Raw genomic sequence first — 22,342 nt, forward strand, 5'->3', positions numbered from 1 at the left:
CGATCGGGCGCACGAGACGTTGCATCTTGTTAGGAGTGAAGTTCACAGATCGGTACGAAGAATCTCGTCGAACGATAATGCATTGACGCGTCACAGCGTAATAGAATACGTTTATGCAGTAATTATATACGAAAAGTAATTCGAAATTTTCAATAAATTTACGCGCCGAGATAAAATTTCTTCAAGTTTTAATAACAAGTTACTTTATTCGCTCTATTTAATTCAAAGAGTAAATCAAATCGTGAATAATTTTCAAGACAAACGGAAAGCTCAACGCCGATGAAAGAAGAGGGAACGACAGCGGTAGATGGATGACGATGTAGTAACCGGTTCGTAAATTCAACGACATCGTTGGATCAGATCTTAGCTAAGGCTTCAGAAATCGTACAGTATTCGAATAATTTGAACCGCGATGGGGCTTCCGACAAGTGTCTTCGTCCGATCTCTCTCCCTCCGAGATAGTGTCTTTTCTTAGGACTTCTGATTTTAATTTTAGTATTTGCTCGATTATTCGATAAATGTAACATCGTTTCGTAAATGAAAGAATGGAATATGCAGCGCGTCGATATATAAAAGTTAGTTACTCAAAATTGAAATACCGTGGTAGATATGCCCGTAGGTAATTTCATTACTTGGTAGCAGTAGGGTTAACGAAGGATATTAAACGGCCATTACGAGCGAGCCTAAGGCAATAACGCGATTAGTTCGCGGAATAGCCGGTCTTTTGTACAATAGATTTTACGGAAACATCTCGCGTCTACCGCGTGGGCGGCAGGGTCTCCCTTTCGCTTCGTCCCCTTCGTTCGCGTACGGCCCTGGGCACGCCGGTGCATTGTACATCGTAATGTATTTCTTTTAGGTACCGCCGACAATAGCGAGCCTGGCGGCGATGAAGGTGGAGGCAGCTGACCCGAAGGTTTCCGGTGAGTTACTATTTCCTCCTGCTGACGGAATTATCGGGATCGTAATTAGATTCGAATCGAGACTGCCGCGTTCGATGACCCTGCTTGCGCGAACAAAAGGAAGGTGAAAAAAAAAAACAACGAAGCGGAAAAAGACTCGACAGTGGCGGATGCGAAATCGTCGTCGACGTTCGCCGCCGCGATCTGGTTAGTCCAGGTGATTTGTAATCGACAGCTTTAATCGTTGAACGAATCTATGATTAGAACAGAGACAATGTTGCCGATCGAACGCACGACGACGCCTGACCTTTAACGGCGTCGGGATAGAAATAATTGGTATGCGTTCGCGTTCACGTTCGCGTACGCCAGAAGTCTGGCCGCATGTATTCCGGCTGCGGAAGCGATCGGATGTGTGCGACGAATTGAACATTCGTTTGCAAAAAATTCAAGTCAAATTTGAAAGTTTTATCAGCAGCGATTTCGCTTCTTCTCGTATATCCTCGATGCAAAAATTATCTTTGCTATGAAATGTTTCCACTCAAGAGAAAATCCATTTCCGTTTCTCCTTCAAAGCGGATTTCCCAACGAGAATTAATAATCGCGACCGCTACGCGTGGAGAACAAGCCTGGAGAAATCGCGCATCCAGCGTGCACCAAGCACAGTGGGCCCGCATCTTTGAGTAATTATCGCGCATTCCTGCATGCCACGTGACAAATCTGAAGCTATACGTAAGCCGGCTCTCCAGTGCCGTCGGCTCTCCCTGCAGCCTTTATTTGTCTCGATCCTCGCAAACCCGTGAATCGTGGCGCAACCTGACGAATCGCGGCCGTCCGTCGCTTTCAGTGTTTTGTACCCAGGGGCTGTTCCCCCTTTATTGGAATATCCGCCCACAGCATTATGGGAATTATCAAGGAAATGGGATGAGTGCCAACGCGGCTCCCACGAGGGGCTCGAGGGGGGGTTGCTTCGACCGCCAGTGATAAAAGAAACCCAGGATTTATCAATCTCTCTATATTTTTTCCCATACTTCTTTGAAAACTTACTTTGTGTACTCTGAATACTTCGAAATACGTAAACGCGCAATATATACCTAAATGTATATCTAAATACTTAAAGAAAAAAATCAAAGCTTTGTAGCAAGTTTTGATTTCATTAATTACTGTAAAGACTGTTTCTGTGATTAATATCCCGTGATACAGGATATTTTTAAATTAATCATTATTATGATGAAATCGGAAATCCATGATTGCGTGGAAATATTGCTCGCTGCATGCGGTAATGGATGGAGCTCTGTATTACATAAAGATGCCGATGTTCCTCCGAGGCACCATTAAGATCAATCGTTGCTCTCCCCGCCGTCATTTTACTATCGGCACGCGAACCATCATTTTTCTCGAAAAACGTTTGCAAATTATTCGTAATTTGCGGTTTGTCGCGCAATTCTCGCTCGTCGAAACCGCGAAAAGATACTGCGACGGAAATCACGGCATTCACGACGAAGAAGGGTACACGCAGAAAGAACATCAAGTAGAGAAAGAGAGAGTGGGCGGCCTCCGTTGGATTTTCTCGTCCAGTGACATATTCCCACAATTTCGGATCGGCCAATCCAACGGCGGCCGGACGATATTAAACGCGCGGTGGGATCTGCTGCGAAATGGAATAAAATAAATGTGTACGTTGTTCGCGCGCGACTAAGCAGGCAAACGCGGAGGCAAAGGGGTATCGGCGAAAGAAAGAGAACGCGGGCATGCGAGAAAAAGATAGAGACGTGAACGCATGCGTACGTGGAAAGGGAAAGAGAAAGAAAATGCTGAGAGAAAGAGATGTGGACAGAGAGAGAGAGAGAGAGAGAGAGAGAGAGAGAAGGAGAGAGAGAGAGAGAGAGAGAGAGAGAGAGAGAGAGAGAGACGCTAGCAATCAAAGCTGATTAAGCCCACAACTGGGGAATCTGTGGGGCCAGTGTCTCACGCCAATCTTGCCCAATCAGCCGGTTGGCCGGGGAGATTTAAAAAATAGAATGCCTACTGTCAATTGTCCCATAATTTAAATAAATCGAATAAATGGACAAAGTGGCCAATTAGAGTAGTTGCTGGTTGCTGCTTTAACGCATTATTCTCTCTTTCTCGCAGTGTCTTCGACTCTCCTCTCTCGTCTCTCCCTCCCCCTTCTCCTCCCGTAAGCCCCGTGCACCCCTTCCTCCTCCTCTTTCTCCTTCTTCTCCTCACTGAAGATGCTATCCTCCTATTTTCCCCCCTCGTGCGCTCCCGATACCGTCGTCGTCCTTTTAATTCTCCGCGTTTGACATCGACGTGCCGCTGCCACCTTGTCTTCGTCGAGGTGCCTTCATTACATCGTGAAGAAGATGACCATCAACGACGTGCAATGTAAACGTATGATGTGCTTGTGCGAGATTGGTAATTCGAACATTAGTCTGTTAAGCTTCGGTAGATTCGCCACAAGCATGAGCTTTCCGGAATTGCTATCAGTCTGTCATTTACCAAGATTGGTATCTCGAAAAGTAGGCTATTACGTCTATCTATACAGATCAATAATCTCGCTTTTATTTTCATTTTGAAATTGATATCTTGCACATTAGATTACTATATTTTTCTATTGTGAGCATAAATTTTCCAGTTCTGGTATCATTTAACTCATTTAAAAATTAATTTTAAATTAATAAAGCTTCTCTCCGCTCTTAATTGGTCAGATAAATTTTCCGCAATCAAATCGCATACATATGTATATACCGTGTAACTTCGATATTAATATTCCAAAACATCAGATTATACTGCATCTTTGCAGACTCGTTAAACTAAGGAATAAACCTTCTATGATTGAAACTGCTTTATCGCTGAACATAAATTCAATAAGTGAGATATATCTTTGGAGGAAAAAGAAAGAAAATAATTCACACTCCATCATCTTGATCTATCTAGATGAAAGGCATTTTTCTCGATCGCCAAATTCTACCAGTGGACTTTACTAATTATAACAATTTACGACTTTAACAATTATCGCCGTTGTACGTGCCACCAGGCTGCACCTGTTCGACATAAGTTTACGAAGAAGTTTAATGGCCTCATTGATATCTGTAACCATCAATTTCGTACAAATACAATTTAATTAAGCCTCGCTATCGCGCTACGACTGTGAGTGATATCGACATCGTCGATTGCTAACGATCGCATCTGTCAATTCGTAAAGAGAATCACTTAATTAGTCGAGGCGCATAATCTTTGAAATATGACAGCGTTAACAGTTTAGAAAAAATTCATCATTTATCTTAATATTTTTTTATTGATTTTTAATTATCTGTCTCTTATATGTTGTGTGCACATATATCGTTTTGAGTAATTAAGTCGCAATTAAATAGTTATCTTAGAAGACAGTAATTGTTAGAATTACGTTTTTCTTTGATAGAATCGAGGGAGGAATTGTTACATAAACGACTCCCTCAACATATCTAATTACACGAAACAGACTCGTTAACGCGAAATCACGAGTCTGGAAGATGGATATTGTAGGTGTACATAGATGCGCGTGTGCCTGCCTACATGGGTTGCAAGCCTGGGCAGGCGGCCGAGCAAGCAAGCAAATAACAAATAAAGCATAAACAGGAGCTACGATAAATAACTGGTGCACCGCTTTCTGCATATAGTCCCGGCTAGGAGCCCCCCTGGGCCTCGCTGCTTTTTCTCCCGTTGACCCCTTCTCTCCGAGAGAACGATCCGCCGCCCCCACTAGATTACCTGCCGGATCCACGTACGTACGTGCAACGATTCAGGCACCGAAGAGTTAAAGTCTCAGCGACCTTTAGTTTCTGTTCATAACACGCGGAGAAGACTTTTTTATTTTAACTGCCTTCGTATATACTTTTTGGTAAGCAATTTGAATGATTATGAAAGGTATGTTGGGCTATTATCGTAGGAATCGTATATATAATAGTCACAGAATTGCCGAATCATTTCCGCGAGCCCCATATATAGCTACAGTTATATATAATCTTTAAAAATTATTCAATTAAGGAGTAACGTAGAGTATCTTGAGAAATATTTTTTGTAAAAAATAATATCTCGAAAATTGTATTTAACAAGTGAAATTAAACAACACTTATAAGATTTTATATCTATATTTGAATGAAAAATAATTAAATATTTAATATTATAATATTTGAGAAAAACCCCGATAAGAGTATAATCTGTCATTTCATGGAGTTTTGCTTTTAAACAATCGTTTCTGTAAAAGAAAAAAAGGAATAGTTTTTCATTTGCATATAATTCTATTGATTTTCATGGTAATTTTCGTTTGTGTTAAAACTCGCGAAACGGATTTTATTATTCGAAATTGAATGACGCGATTGTGATGACAGACGATCGCTGTTTTGTTTCCACGTCCGTTTCTCGGGCGAGCGACCGTTAGCCTTGAAGAAATACCATTAAAAAGCGATACGTGCAGTGAAAGAGAGCGACGGAGACGGAGAAGAAAACGAATTTCATGGTTCATTCGAAACTTTTTAAACGAATTTACACGCGCCGTCCGCCACGCTTCGAAGGGGTTGAAACTTTACGAATTAACCGCTAAGTAAATATTTGACAGGTAAATTACAGCCTGCGTCGTTCTGCTTTTTTCTTTTTTCTTTTTTTGAAACGCTTTGCTTTATCGAATTATTGAGAAACATTGACTGTGGGCTGTTTCTTCGTTTGTGATGACGGCGACAGATTTTATTGTTCGCGACGAGATTTTTCGATACGGCGATAAAAATACGCGGTAACAATTTCTACCATCGCATACTCGCGGTAACGATTGCGTGGTGCACCTAGAGCCGCGCAGACAATGGCCAATTTCATCAACGTGGACGCAAACAATGCTCGCGCCATAATTCGTGGTCCACTCATGTTCTCAGGCATTCTCGCGAAACGGCCCGTCATCACCGTCTTCCCGTCGTCATCCCCTGCCTCGTAAAAACCCGCAGCGCCTTAAAGACGGAGGAGATATACGAAATTTTATTATTTATATATGAAATTTATTATATCGCCAGACCGGCCCCAAGGGGCTCAACGGCAGTGACGGGGCCCTTCATCCTCGTCCCTCTCTCCCTCGTTTCTGCGACGTCTTCTCGCGTCGTCCCGTCGTCGGTCTAATTTATCGTTCCTCAACTTTTTATTAATCTCTTACCTCCCGCAGAATCGCGATCATCGCATTAAAAGGATGTCGCGGCGGTCACCGAAATGCATCGGTACACAGACGGAATGTCGTCCCTCATTTTTCGCTCTACCACAATGTCGCCGAACCCTCCCTCGTCTCTTCAATCCGAAGCTCTCAGAGTCGGCGATTTCAACTCTTTCTTCGTTTTTTTCCCTCTGTTCCGTGTCGTTTACGTGGCTTCGATGCTATCGGGCTGCAGAAAGACATTTTTCCGCAAACGTACTCTTTGTTGTACTCTTCGCTTGCATAAAAAGGAGGTGATGTCACGGAATATTGAATCACCGTTAGTGAAATAGCCGAAGATTATAGAGAGGCGAGATTAAAACAATTAATTATTGCTATGTAACGTTAAATATTATAATTATTATATATATAATTAAAATGTACAATGTTTATGGAAGCGTGGTTTGAAACAAAAGCAATCACATATCACATATAAAAATGTGAACGTTAATGTAACACGTTCCGAACTCTTCGATAACGAGATTTATGTCAATATTTAGAGATCCAATCATCCTCTACCAAGAGTAGTATTAATATCTGCCATCCTTTTTATCGATCTTGGAATTCCACAGACGTCCCCTTCTCCTTTTTCTCCGTCCACCGGTTTCCCCGTTCAGGATTCGACGGATCTTGCGAACTTAGCGCACGGAGAAAAAAGGGCCTCGGCTAATTAATAGAGCGGGATCCAGACCCCGAAGGGACCGGAGCGCGCTTAGGACCCTTGCGAAAAATAAAATACACTCGTGGAGTAAATTAACGGAGAGCAGGGGGCAGGCTGCCGCGAGCTAATTAATAGAGCGAGAATCCGAGGAGTGGTGGAAGCCCCTGAGAGGATTCTCGAATCTCTGCTCGTTTACGCTCGTTTTTTGCACGGAGGATGATCCCGAAGATCACGATCCACGCCAGAGATTTCGCTCGTCACCTTGCGCAACGTGTCATTTACCTCATTATGGAATATATGCCGAAAGAGTTTTATGCAAATTTTTAATCCCGCCATTCTCGCCACGATTTTGACTGGCACCGTTAATTATAGTGTCCAGCTTAATTAATTCAATTCTTCGCAGTACTTTATTGCGTTGTATTTTATCATATGCAATTTCGAGAGAGTAAAAGAAGCTAGAAGCAACCGACGCGACGATAAAAATGGCTGGTTCGAAAAAGGAATTGCGAAACCGACGAAACGAATGCCGCGATGTTGGCCGCGCGATTGGCCCCGATCGATTTGTATCGGGAAACAGCTATTGGCAATCGCATGCCGTCCTCGAAACTCAGGAATCCATCGTTGCTCGATCGGACGATGGTCTCCCCTGTCTCCTCCACCCTGCTGTCGTCGCTTCACGTCCTCGTTTTTTCTTGGCCGTCGTTTCGCGATTTTTCAATCGCCAAGAACATGCCTATATTCTCATATCGGCTATATCGAATTATCCGCACAAAATTAGAATTAAACGAAACAACGCAGTTCAACTCCGAAGTGCGAGTTGTACGACATTCTTATCTCGGGCCGTATATAGTTAAATATAATTGTAATTTCAAACAAAGGGTAAATTTTTAAGTAAAATAAGAAAAATACAATTTCTCTGCAATCAATCTCTAATTAAAGGTATAATATCAAACTCTTGGAAGCCAAATCGAATCAATAACGATCTCCATCAAGCTCTAACAGTTAACAGCCATCAATCTCAGAGACGCGGAACGTCTTCTCTATAACGTCACCCTAGTTAAACGTCGTCGATAGGTCTGTGAAGCCCTTCACCGCGTTTGCCGCGAAATGAAGACATCGCCGACGGATGACTCTTAATCATCTCCGACGAGTTCGAAAGTGGACTCGCGCCGAGAAAATTACACGGTGTGTCCCTCGGGTCCGATCGTTGATCAATCACTCGTCCGAGAAGGAGACGACGGCAGCTCGTCAGCACCCTCGGACACACTCGCGGCGAGACGAAGCGACCGATCTTTTTCTACTGTGCCTTCCTCGACTGTCGGCTTCTTCGCGTTTTGCGCCTTTCCGACTGTGCAAATCACTGATTGTAACCGCTGCAATTTAAAGCAGTTCAATTGCAGATGCTATACCTACGTGTTTTAAGCTATTTCTTGCGTTTTCATTATCAAAAATAAACACGGCAGCGAAATTTAAACGTCAATTTGAGTTAATATATTAGACGCTCTTCTATCTTTTTATGTTTTTTGATTACCATTTTCCTCGACTAAATCGGCTCTTATCTAATTGGACCTACCGAATCACTCTACTCAGGATTTTTAGATCATATCCGCGTCTTCCGTCTCTCGTATCTTACTTGTGCTCGAAAAAAGGGTCTCCCGAAATATACGGAATATCCGCGGGCGCATCGTCGGCCGGCATCCGGTTGACTATTTCGAGAATATAATCACGAAACGAAGCGCCTCGCCGCGCCGCAGGCGAGAGGGGACCGAGGGGAGCATCGCAGGGAACGCGAAAGAAGAGAGAAGACGAAAAAGAGATTGAAAGGAACGCGCTTCTCTCCGGCGGGGAAGAAGAGGCAACTCTTCTCTACACAAGAACGTTTTGCGTTTCCACTGTTCTGCATTCTGTCGCGTTACTGACTCTGGTTCTTCGTCGGCGCTGCGTGTTTCATTTGTCGTCGGAGTCCTGGCTGGTAATGGGCCGTACAAAGTTCGTTATACATGGTGAAACATTATAGTCAACGTGTCCGCGATTAATTCTTCCCGGTTCCGATCACAAAGTAAACGGTGATTTACGGGCCGTGATATATATATGTATATATTTCCGAGATCGGTACGCATGATGATGTCGGTCCAAGTTCTTTCGACGATATTTCTTTCTTTTTTTTTTTCATTTATTCTGTCATGAAGAGCGCTTGATATTGCATGTCGATGTTCAGTGGAACGTTGATAGCTGTAACGAGCGTGAGATAATTCTGTCAGACATCAGAAACGATTGTCTCAGAACGACTGAAAAAGCAGCCGGCGTTTTAACACTCGACTTTAGCACATTGCACGGTGCTGCTTTTCCGTTCTTCTGCGAATCCTCTGTGATCTGTGATGCGCGGCCTGCTTTTCCCCGAGAACGAAGAAAACCGCAGACTCTCGCGAGCTCGTCGTTAATAAATAGACCTTTTCTCCTCCCTCGTGTCTCGCGCTCTTCGCCGCGCGCTCCTCGCCGTAACTCGCTCGCCCGGAGCTCGTTGCCACTTCGGCGTTTTAGTAATTCGAGTTAGCTCTTCGACTCTTCCTTCTTCGTTGCCTCCCCTTCGGCACCCCTCCGGCTCCATCGGTCGTCCGTCTGTTATTTCGCGCTTGACGCGAAAAGCAAGAAAAAGGAGAATTGGCGGCCTCCGTGCGAGTACCGGCGCGCGGTGGAAACGGCCGAGAGAAAGAAAGAGAAGGAGAGAGAAAGAGAGAAGAAAGAGAAAGAGAGAGCTAAAGAGGGTCGAAGAGGGTCGAGACCAAGACCACGAAGTCGCTGATTGTTTTAGCGCTAGGCCAAACTAAAACGGCCGAGAAGATTCAGAGGGTCAAAGCCGTGTGTGAAAGGATTTGGATACGGGGATGAGTTTTTCATTATAGATCATTTGCTATTGATTAACGCATAAATCAATAAATCTTTTTTAAACTTTGATGTATATGTAATGAGATATAGTATTACATATTATGAAAAGTAAATTTACTCAATGTCTTATGATATATAGAGAATAATTAATATTAAAAATTAATATTGAATCTATTATATAGCATTATTATTTTCAATTTAAATTCTAATATATTTGATGTATATATTAATTTTTGCATCATTCTATTTCGTTAATGAATACTTTCCAAATGTCTCTGATATGTCGATAATTTATCAATACGGTCTTGTGAATTTTCTAATATAAAAGATCGCCAAGAACTGTTCCTGCCTGTTTTTCTCTTTCACGCTTTGCATCTCTTTCTTTGCCTGTTCGCACAACGAGGCGGAGACGATAGGCGCAACGCGTGCCAAATCATGCGAGTGGAATCGGAGAAATTTAAAAAATATTCTAAATTTAATTACCCCGCTGTGGACGACCCTCGGTCTTTCGAAATCGTGCGGGCTGCCAATGCTAGTGTTGAAAAATAGCCAATTGACGAATCGTTGCTCGAAGCGTGATCGAAGACCGCTTTGGCGCAAGAACATTTAAAAGCTCAAAATGGTTATTGAAAACACTCTAAAGTATGAGCGAGATAATAATTAAAACAATAAGATATTGATAATAATATAATTCTTGGAAATGATTCTTAGAAAAATAATCATTTTTTGTGATTTTTGCAGAATATTTTTAAACTTGCAGTCATTGTTAAATCATATAATTTTTTGATAGATCTTATTATAAAGCCACAAGTAAAGCTGCATTCGGACGTTGCTTGGCATACCACAGAAGGCGAAATGGGAGAAAAGCAAGAGAATAATTTCATGATTCTTGGCGTCGATGAAAAATAGTGGCGCGCTTAAATAGTAACCCGCGCTCGTTATGCGCTCGTCTAACCGCCTTGTTAAGCTAACAGTCGTATAACCGCGCCCCAAGAATATTCAAAGTTATTGGATACGCGATCTCGTAAATCACGGCTGCTGTGCGGTACTTAGTAAAACTTCGGAATGCTTCGTACCGGTGCGGTGCGGATAAGAGAAAAATCGGCGCGGGCGCGTTCGCGCATCAGAAGGATACCTTCCCGGTACACATGTGAGTCTGTATGACGCGGATAGAGCAAGCTCGTTGTGCCAGTTTGTCGTAAATTTCCGTTAACGAGCCGGCCGCACCGAGCTGTGACTCGGGCGCGCTTTTCTCAGGCAACATGGCGAAGTGGGAGAAACAAAAAACCATCCTGCGAGAAATATGAAGCTGAGAATCCATTGCGCGTGCTCGCCCATAATTTTCCTCGCGGAAATGAAATTGTTTATTGGCATGCCATTATTAACGCGGACAGATAACCGACCACTGTTGCCATCGCGATCGACGCTGTTGGCATCGTGCGTATTACAACTCTTGTTTATCACGCACGCCGCTACTTCAAATTCGAAACAGATGAAGACAGATGAACGCAGTCGTTTTACTAACCGCTGGCCAGACCAGCAAAGGCGAACGAGTGAAAGGAGGACTTAATTCTCTAGAAAGCTAACACGAAACGATTAACGCTAATCTGGTCTTACGCAGCGCGGTACCTGAAGATTACATGACCAGCAGGCGGAAAGCACAATATTACATTGATCATTAACAGTCGATGTGAACTTTATTAATCGGACAGTCATAAATAAAATATCAATGTGCGAACAGTAAGATGACTATTTCCAGTCGCAGTTGAGAATTGCTGATAAACATTTAGTTACATTTTTAATATTAATACTAATATTTTGAGTCATAATTCAATTGGCTTTGACGGTTTTACAATTGCCAATAGCTGCGACAAATCGTTTCCCTTTGACCTTATTCGATCACCAATAGGGGTAATCGGTTTCCAATGTTTTATTACGACTTTTATCATTGATAGATTTCCCCGATGTCGAATCTCTTTATTTCTTCATCCGCGCTACCCCGTGTCGCCCCCCGCGCCAAAAAATTCACTGAATGAAGATCTATCGCGCGAGTGAGGGAGACTCTTTCTCTCTCGATCACGGGAATCGAATTTCTTGTTTTGACAGCGGATCGCCGATCCGTGGCGAGCCGCGTTTTGTCGGGTTCGCCGAAAAGTTTTCGAAAGTCGAACAAAGAGCAGCGAGAAAGAGGATCGCGAGGAACAAGCCGGCACGGCGCGGCGGTTTCCCCTTCCGGCTATTTGAATTTGTAGAAAGGGTTCGCTTCTGTTTATTTTTTGGGGGCCAATGGAGGGAGAAATCGTGTGCGTGCGAGGGGGTAGATTGCGCGCGCTTATATCGGGCCTAATGTTACACACAGAATTTCCCCTCGTAAAAACTTTGCGCGTCCTACGTAAGTAAGCTCACGAGGGAGTGCGTTTAGTGTAAAACTGGGGGCTAGATGTGAAAACTGGAGGAAGGGTATTAAGTGCCGAGTATCGCATCCTTGTCTCCGACATCAAGACAAAAGCTTCGTACTAGTGTTTTCACTGTCAGTGTTTTCTACTCTCGTTATGCTCTCAAACACCAACATACTTATATATCTACGTATGATCATATCAGAACATTCTGTTACAAATGTAGACAGAAATTATAGAATGCCGAAATTCTTTGACAAAGAATACAATTTTGCAGAATTATTTTATATCGATAAAGAGCGAGAATTTATTTGTACGTTTGATTTGAAAATTGTATCCGAATATTTGGCACAGCAACGCGTCCCTTCGTTAAATTTAACACGCCCGTCATAAGTAAGGGCGCAGAGGGTTCGCAACGTTCTAAAAAGGAAGGGGTTGTAGAAGGGGGTCAAGGGAAAGGGGAAGGAGAGTAAGAGGGTGTATTAAGTAGTACGCGTGTAATACTGCCCCGAAAAAAATCTATACGCGACAGCGTCCGGCGGGACGAGGGCGAGCCGGATTAAAGAAAGAGAGACTGGTGAACCCCCCCGTTCATTTACTGTGGGTAAAGCGATACCGGTGCCACGATATTAACAAACGCGCCGTTGTGAAACAAAATCGAAGGAAAGCAGAATTAAAGCGGCGTGTTTCAATTCGTTTTAATTCAAGATATTATTTTTGCGATATAAAAGGCTGATAGGCAAGTCCGATCTTTTACTGTTTTCTCGATTTCCTTAAATTAATGCTAGCGTCGCGAAAGGAATGATCGTGGCGCCAATCGTAAAATTGTCGCTTGTATGCTGTAAATCCTAAGGCGGTATCATCACGTCGACGCTCGCATCTGCAAGCATCTGTTTAACGCTCGATTCTCCGACAGGAAAGTCACGACACGTGTACCCGTTTCTTAAAGCCGTTACGTTGAGATCGTCGAGTTGCATAAGCTAACTGCGCTGACGTTGATTGGATGAAAGAAGGTACATTAGGCATGTGCGCACCGAAGTGGAAACAATAAGAGTGTAGTGAGAGATCGAATCTTTCTGAATTATTAAAAATCTGTTATCAAATCTCTAAAATTTCTTATGCATAGCTATATTAAGCGGTTTAAATCATTCATTTGACAATTCAGTTCGTTTAAAATTTAATTAGGCGATATCTCTATGAAGATGATTCTTTTTTTGTTATGAGATATCATGAAACGATCCAACATTGAAATCAATTGCATTTGATGTGCATCAATCAAGATCAACTTGTGCGAATATGGAAGTCTTGGACGAAGTCAAAACAGAGCGATGCGGGGTCGGCGATGAACCTATCCTTTCTTTCTCTCCTTTGGTCTTCACCTCGCGCTACCTCCCCCGGTAAAGAGGGCGGACTAATTATAATGAACCCGTTCGCCACGAATGGGAGAACGGCCATAACGACGTTTATTCTCGTCCCGAATGATTCTACAGCCTACGACGGTCGCGTCGGGCAATAAGAAAAGGATGAGTCTCCAGAAGAAATGCGGCGACGTCACGCCAACAGAGAAGGTGCTAAACGGGTGACGGCAATCTCTTTGTGGCGCCAATTATTCCAGAAATGTATTTTGAATTAAGTTTTGTCACGTTAGAAGCTAATAGACCACTTAGAGCTTTGCGATGATTTTTAGTCAATTGAGAATGACTAACAACGTTTAAAGAATGGAAATTTTCGAGACTTTAAATGCTGGGTTTTTTATCATTAAAAGATTTGCAGATGAACAATTTTCTTGATATTAGCTCGACAAAAAAATAACAAAAAAGTAGATCTCTCTTTGATGAAATTATACGTGTGCATTCATCATTCTCACTATGCAATCCATGTAATGTTTATTCCGGAATCCGATGATTATTGCTTCGAGAAACGCAGCGTGGAGCAGAAAAAGAGAGAAACATACAGCTGAGGGATAAGAGAGCGCGATGGATGGATGGATTGGGAAGCGAGAGATAAGTAGAAACAGGCTATACACAGAAAGAAAAAAGGTGCTAAATAGTAGGGGTACGGGACGGGAGAATAGGAACCATAACGTAATTTTGACAGAAATAACGCCGCCGCATTTGCCGAGAGACAATAAGTTCGCGACACTCTCGCGGATCTTAGAATAGTTTAGTGTCGCTCGCTCTCTCTTTCTCTCCCTTTCCGTTCACTTTCTCCCTCTCACATTTCTTCACTTCGCCTCTCGGTTCCCCTTATCACCTACTCTTTCCCTATATATTCTCCCTTTGTACGAGTTCCCGCTGATGCTGGCGCCGACATACTCCGTGCTCGCGTTTGGACAGACGTTAGAAACCCATCGGTCACGATAGTCAGTTGACTTTTACTCGTATTAATACAAACGATTGCTATTGACATATTCAATTACCTATTATCGAACTATATCCAGCATGTTCTGATTGCGTTAAAAATACGGCGTAATATTATGAATTTCCAATGCAAAATATCTTGGATTGACTGTAATTTCGTCAAATGTATATTTCATTATGTCGTTCAGAATGGGTATCTTGTGGCAACTATCGTATATTGGGAACAAAATATAAAGATAAGGAAATTAGCCTTTGTTCGCTCGCCATACGGCAGAAGTGCTGCGAATCGATATGAAGTACTCTAACGTTGATTCTGGGTTATTAAATCGCATCTGGTCGGCGTGGCGCGGCGGTACCATTCGCAAAGCCATTTTTCCGGAAACAATGTCGCGACGAGGACCATCGAGGAAGGGTTGCAGACCTAACCGGGGGTAAAGGAAAAAGCGGCGAGTGAGGGCATGTACTTCGGTGCTTGTTCACATATTTCTTTTTTTCACCGGTATTTAGAACCTCTCGAGAAGAAAAAGCGTTCAATGGGGGTCGCCGTGGCTAAGACGACGAATTGGCGAGCGCAGCGGGCACTCCACGCATTATCCAAACACGCACTTTCATAGGTTGCGTGAACCCCTCCGTGCGCGCGTATATAAACGTACGTGTGAGCACACGTGTAAGTGCACCGAGCGAGAGAGCGAGAGGGAACGATACGCGCGCGCATGAGCGCACGATGGAGGTAGCGACCGTTTTCTGCGTGGTACCTCGTATAAAGGGTTATTCGCTCGGCCCACGGATTAAATGATAAAAAAGGAAAGCGACCCTGAAATACGGGGTCTTTTCAGGTTCGGGTCTTTTTGAAAATTTTAGACTCCCTTCTCGCCGCGCCTCTCGGCTCTCGGATGGTTGTCCCGTTTCCATCTCTCCACGGTTTGGGATCGGCTCCCGACTTCCCGCTCTCTGAGCAGCTTTAAGAACTACGTATAAAAGGGTTCGAGCTCAAAGCCGCTGGATGCGAGGAGGAAGGGAGTCCTCCTGACTACGTGTCGTCCTGGGGGTTTCACATATTTTTTAAGATTTGCTCTTTAAGCCCCGTCACGTCGTGCATATTCTCCATTTGGTGCCATCGGTAACATGCGTGGTTCCGTGTGGGTGGTATATAATACTCCCCCTTCTCGTGGAAGGGGAGCATTAGATCATCTTACATTTTTTTGCGATGCAATACTTAATAAGCATGACGAGTTTTCATAAAATTTAATTTTCTAGAGTTTGAATTTCGAATCGTGACTCAGAACACTGTTGTTTCTCGCTATTCGAACTTAATCATGTAATTAAAATTAATTAAATTTATTTTGAGTTAAAATTAAAGTTAAAATTAATTGGATATATTAACGTTGCAAATAATAAGGTGGAATATGAGACGTTCTATCCTTTTCCGTAACATCAAGTGTTTTAATTTGAACGACGTCATTCGTTGTGTTCCGAGACTGTAAATCGATCAGTTTTTTCTTTCTTCGAGGCGTTTCAAGGCTGCGGTGTGTTTCACTTACGTACTATCACGATTTTGGCACGCTTCCCGGTTTGCATAATTAAGCGTCGAAATGTTTGACATTCTTGGATACGAAAGAGGAATTGGTCAAACCGTGTGCACATTATATTCTCCCGGGACGAACTCTGGTTGTTTGATATTTATCTTCGATTAATACGTCGATGCCTTGTACGTAGGCCTTGGCCCGAGAAGGAGCACTCCTCGATTACGTACTTGAAGCTTCGACCCGGCAAACAACGTATAGCGCGGCGGCAGCCAAGCCAACGCGGATTATAAATTTGTGCAAACAATAGTTTCCCGCAGCGTGAAAGCCAAAGGTGCCTTTAATGAGCGGCTGCGCGAGATATGCGACATCGAGATACGCAGCTACGTTGCGTAATTACTCAGCCAAAGGATAAGTTAATCGCCGTAACCGAATGTTACGCAACGACGCGTAACTGGAAGCATATCCGGTGACACCGGCGCTTATTATTAAATCGGCCGGAGTTACTCGACTTCGCTGGAGAGGAGCGATCCGATCCACGTGAGGGCCGGGAGAACTTTCGGATTCGCGTAGAAATAACGTATAATAAGGTGTGTAAAAGACTCGCTGCATCTATCCAAAGATCTACGTTTCTCCGTTATATCGCAGGAGAATAATGTGCGCCGAATTCTCCCTCGCCACACTTTTTTCCCTCTTGTAACACTCGTCCCTCTTTCTTCGCTTTCTCTCTCTTTCTCTCTGCAGACTAAACCCTTTCTCTTTTTGTACTGAGGCGCGTATACGCTCTTGCAGAAACGCACGAACGGCCAATGTACGCGCGTTCCCTCCGTTTCTGACGGCACATATATACCACGAAGAGCGGGGAGTCCTCGCGAACCACGAGAAATATTCGACAATTTTTAAACTCGTTCCTGAACACGCGGGCATTCAAACGCGCGCGCCTTGCAGTCAGCAAGTAGGAATTTCTGAGAATCGACCTCGTCCTGGTAGGGTGCACCAAACGCTGGATGACGCGTGTGATAGATGTTGTAGGATTAAAACACTCGAGCCCGGAGGACACTCGGTTTCGGGCCATGTGACACATGATTTGTTATCTTCCTATGATCGGCTCCGCAGCGTCCAATAAATCAATGTGGCTGCAATGTCCCTTTGTTCTTAATTCATTTATATGGTCTAGCTATTATATACAATTATCTTTTCGTACGTCACATCTCATGCTGCTTAATTTTGCAGATTTGAATTTCTTCGATGTTACAATGTGTCAATCTAATGCCCGGCGGAAAAGCACAAGTGGGCAGTTGTGGAAGAGGTTTGCCGGCCCCGCGGCATTCGGCGTGCCCGAATAATAAAATTTAAATACATTCTGACAAGAAATGCAAATACGACCACTTGAGAGTGCTTTAACTGTAGAATTATTCGTTTAGGCAAAAAAAAAAGGGGGAGAACGGCGTGGTGTGTGCGCGCAATTTATTTCCATCTCTCGTGTGCGCATTACCTCGGGAGATAATTATCGCGAGCGAGGATTGGTCAACCGAATTGCGTCTCGCGCTCAATATTTTCTTGCGTGCCGCGGCCGTTTCGAGTCTTTTAGGAGAGCTATGAACGCGCACGCCGAGGTAAATGCTTACGCGCCTCCGCTTCGCCCGCGGCCACGCCGCGCTTTTTGCATATGCGTATTGCGATCGACCCGATAGTTTTTTTTACGCCGACCATTCTTTCCTCTCCCGCGCTCTCTTTTTTTCGCTCTTTCTCTCTCTCTCTCTCTCTCTCTCTCTCTCTCTCTTTTATTTCGCGGTATACCCATGCGCGCCCATCGGACAACCAGTTTTCGGTCGCGCGGGAGAGTGCTATAGGTCGACGAACGGTGCGCTCATAACTCGCGGTATGTGTATCAGAAGTCATTCTGGTATGCGCGTCTCCTCTGGCGATTTAAACGCGAACCGTATTATCCAGAATGATAGTATTGCCATTGCCCAGAACACACGGTCGGTAAAATAAGATGGTTGCTTGTGGAGGGAAGTGTACCAGCGAACCAGCTGGTATCGACCGAATACCCATCTGGCTCGCACGGAAAGTCGTGACGAGAAGGAAACCTCGCGCAGATTTCTAGGGCAGTCTGTGATCCGCTGAGATCTGTCGATTTTTAAATTCGAAATTTGATGTAACTTTTAGATTTACGACAGTATTTATTAACAAATATTTCGTTAATATAGCATATATTATGCGCTAAATAAAAATTATATTAACGTAATATCTATTCTATATTAAATAAAAGCAGACAATCGTTATCAAAATATTCTTGTTTATTTGATTTTATTTTTTTTTATGAAATCTTTTTTCGTACGTCGACTTAATAATTAATCGATTTAATTTAATAAATACGATCCTCCCTCGTTTGTCACAGCCTTGCTCAGGCAGAGTATGTCTCCGGTAGCGGATTCTCTGATGAGTGGTTCCAAGACGTCCGTGTCCCAACCGATCATCGATTATTCCCGATATGTGAGGAGATATACATCCAGTCAAGAATGCGGCAGTACGTACTGCAAAGAACTGGGCTGCAGAGAGCACTTTCATTGTCTGGACTGTAGCGGGAGGGTGTTTGTGAAGAAGGAGGAAATGATCAGGCACTTCAAGTGGCATAAGAAGAGGGACGAGTCCTTGCAGCACGGCTTCATGAGGTACTCGCCGATGGACGATTGTTCGGAAAAGCACCCTGGCCGGGCCTGTCCGCACAATAGAAAGCAGACCCACTATCATTGCATCCACGAGAATTGCGACAAGGTATACATATCGACATCGGACGTGCAGATGCACGCGAATTACCATCGCAAGGACTCGGCCATCATACAAGAGGGCTTCCAGCGATTTCGGGCCACCGAGAGTTGCGCGACTGACCATTGTCAATTCGTTGGACAACGGACCACGCACTTTCACTGTCGTCGACAGGGATGTCGGTACACGTTCAAAAATAAGGCCGATATGGGTAAGGAACGAATGCTCGCGTGATTAATGCGCTCGCCCGCGTTTTAGGTCGAAACTATCGTCAATTAAAGCCTTTCACCGGAAACTTAACATATCAAACGTTTCAGATTTAATTCTTACGCTGAGAAATGATTACGTTAATAAATTTTTATTTAACGCATCTCATTATACCTATGGTCGTTGTTTCACATCTCCGTGATTTAAACTACAAGTTTTCTTTATTTTTTTTTTCTAGACAAGCACAAGTCTTATCACATCAAGGACGAACAGCTGTCGCGCGATGGTTTCAAGAAGTTTATGAAATCGGAGGCCTGCCCCTTTGATCAGTGCCGATTCTCCCGTGTTTGCAATCACATTCATTGCATACGACCGCATTGTAGCTACGTTCTGCACTCTTCCGGTCAGCTTTTTTCACACAAGCGAAAACATGAGCGTCATGAATCAGAACTAGCTTATCGGAAATACAAGCAGGTCACCGCCGTAGGTGGTACTCGTCCGCCTGGATCATGGGCGCCGGACGAGTTGAGCGCTCAAAGCTTATCTTTAAGTATGAACGGTGAGAGCTCGAACGAAGGCAGAGGCTCTCCGTCGTACTACTCTTTGGAAGATTCTTTCCAAAGCGCGAGTGATCTCGCTATGGATCTCACTGCTCCGACCACGACTATTACGGCTAGCGGAAGTTCCGTTAATCTCGATCAGCAGCAACATCAACAATCTCAACAACTCACCGCCGCCGAATTGGCCTATCTGGTACCGGCCACCTCGGATTGCGCCTGTAACGCGGGCAGAGAACATCATCATTGCGGATTAGATCGCTGCGGAATGACCTTGAAAGATCCCCGGGAAGTCAGAGAACATCTGAAGGAACACGAGACGCAGGAACGCATTACGGATGCTTTCTTTGAAGAGGGTGGCTGCGACGACAGTTGTCCGTACGCAGACAAAGAGAAGCATTATCATTGCAATTGGGAGAACTGCCGAGAAGTGATACTTTCCACCGACAAGCCGTTTCGCAGATTACAGCATTACAAGATCCACGAGTATAGCCGGCAGTTGAACCTCTCTTGTTCCTCGCACGCCCTCTCCTCCGATGTTACATTGACCCACCTGACAAATATCGATGCGATGTTCAGGCGGAAACGCGGTAGACCGCCTAAAAATCGTGTGATAGAAATCTGGTCGGGTGGCGACCCCGCGACGCACACTCACGATTCGCCGCAGGCAATCTTCACGAGTTTTAAGCTCCCGAAACCGCAAACTCCTAATTTAACGTCTAATATGCTAATGGAGGATCGAGAGGGTAGCGTGTCGCCTTCGAACAGTCTGGGCGAACCCGAAGGATTCGCTACGTACAATTCGGAAGGATGTCCGGACGTGGCCTGCGTTCTTAGATTGACCAAGCATCATCATTGTTCGCAACTACGGTGCTATTTCTCTACCGATCGACCAGACCAACTGCTCATGCATAGTAAGGATTTCCACGACAACGTCGACATACCACCGGGTTTCGCCTTCTATGATAAGATGGTCGACTGTCGGCTGCCTGGCTGTCATAGCAATCGCGTTAATCGGCATTTTCATTGTACCCGACCGAATTGCGGATACTCGTTTGTTAGATACTCGACAATGGCGTTACACGAGAAGCAGCATTCTTCCGGCCATGCCGAATCCTGCGGTCAAGAGTCGAACAATCAAGAATGTCAAACGCAGCTTCAATCGTTGGTCCAGGAGACGAAGCCAAGGATCCAAGTGAAGAATCCCGCCGAATTGATCGAGAAGCCCGATGAGAGTCTGACGGCAGTTGATCAGGAGAGCAGATCGATAATCGAGGACAAGGAATCCGAGCTTGCGAGTCCCGACAGCGGCAAAACCACCGGTAAGTATGAGAAGAGAGCACGGATCTGAGCACTCGAATATCAATATTTGGGCAAGTTTGGCAATGAACCTTTTTTTTCCTTTAAAAAACACATCAGATACTTTCTTTCACTCAAGTATATATGCATGCTGTTCTTTGCACGTAGTCGCACACCAGTTTATACGTTATACCTTGCGTTTGTCGTTGAAGTAGGACACTCTTCGCTATTCTTCGTTGTTTTTTTTTTCTCATTGTTTGTTTTATTGTTTTATTTTCTTGATGTACATACTATATACACGGTGGTTGTATTCATTGCGGGCGGTATATTTGAAGTTGGTTGTTTGGTTGATTGTTGCTAGTGGTGAGGGCGGCTGGCACCTATTATCCGGTCAGCGGACCGCCGAGTGAACCCGCACTTCCGGGCGTCGTGTTATCCATGCGAACTTCCGTGCACCAAGGTTCGTCTGTCTCTTTTCGACCAAGTTTTGTGCTTTTGAGAGTGTTCCTGTATTAGTAAATTAGTTCTTTTTCGTTTCTCGCGCTTGCGGACGGACGATCCGAGCTCACAGAAATCTTTGACATTGCAGAACCGCCGGTCATGCCGTCTATGAGTTCTACCTCGCCGCACACCCTGTATGGACCGGAACAAAGTTGCAGCAGGCCATTCTGCAAGCTGAAACGCAAGAATCATTATCACTGCAACGCCTGTAATCAGGCTTTCTCGGAGTTAGATCGTCTGGTCGCACATATAGCGAAGCATTCGACTGGCGCCATTCTCAGCCAGCAGCAACACGACATGGTCAGCCCGTCGCCTAATCAGCTGCAACACGATTACATCGCGCAGCTGTCGCAGAAGCACGACTTCATGTCGCCAAACGCTCAGATGGCTCAGAATATTCAAAACTTCCAGAGCCAAATGCAGCGGCAGATGCAGCAGACTTTCAACCAACAGTCTCAATCGAAAGACATCAAGTTAGAAAAACCGAGGTGTAGCATCGACATCGGTGTGCAAAATGTTCCGAACGTTAAGCGGGAACCGCCTGAGATTGCATGTAGGGACGAAGGCAACAATACTGCGATAGATAATCACGAAAACGGTCAATTGGCGCAACCACCAATTCAGCCTACTAATGTGCAACAGCCTTCGATACCGACAAGCTTTGAGCTCGATCTCAGCCACGGCTTTCATTTTCCGAGCCCTGCTGTGATGGCAGCGATGAACCAGCAGATCGCCCTAATGAATCAGGCTCTACCGCCATTTCTTCAGCACGGTGGAATGTATGCTGGTGGACCTGGTCTGATGTTCGCGCCCGGTTTACCACCGACCAATTTTCTTCCACCTACGAGAGATGAAAATCCCTTAGCCTCGCTGGCAGCTAATCTTAATCTGAAAAGATCTCTCTCACCGCCAGACGCTAATTCACCGGAAGCCAAGAAGCAAAGACTTCATCATTCAATGCGTATGCTGAAGGATGAGCCTGTACCGGAGGGATATGTCAGGTTGGTATGATAATTTCGTGACTCAAAATGATTGACTCAAAATTCAATTTTATTTTCTCGCTGTTACA

At 44.4% G+C, this 22,342-nt stretch overlaps 1 protein-coding gene across 2 annotated transcripts in view; it reads left to right on the forward strand.

The window, feature by feature from the left end:
- Positions 1-22,342, forward strand: part of LOC139815235 (zinc finger protein castor homolog 1) — a 75,731-nt gene that overhangs the window by 48,093 nt on the left and 5,296 nt on the right. Inside the window, exons 6-10 of one of the 2 annotated variants that reach the window (XM_071782012.1) lie at positions 860-923; positions 18,342-18,920; positions 19,155-20,795; positions 21,134-21,232; positions 21,362-22,274. In XM_071782012.1, coding sequence (XP_071638113.1) covers positions 860-923; positions 18,342-18,920; positions 19,155-20,795; positions 21,134-21,232; positions 21,362-22,274 — 3,296 coding nt within the window. The remainder of the gene's footprint in view (positions 1-859; positions 924-18,341; positions 18,921-19,154; positions 20,796-21,133; positions 21,233-21,361; positions 22,275-22,342) is intronic. The other variant, XM_071782013.1, reaches the window with a different exon arrangement.

The sequence above is a fragment of the Temnothorax longispinosus genome, chromosome 6 (genome assembly GCF_030848805.1).
Source record: "Temnothorax longispinosus isolate EJ_2023e chromosome 6, Tlon_JGU_v1, whole genome shotgun sequence".
NCBI lineage: Eukaryota > Metazoa > Arthropoda > Insecta > Hymenoptera > Formicidae > Temnothorax > Temnothorax longispinosus.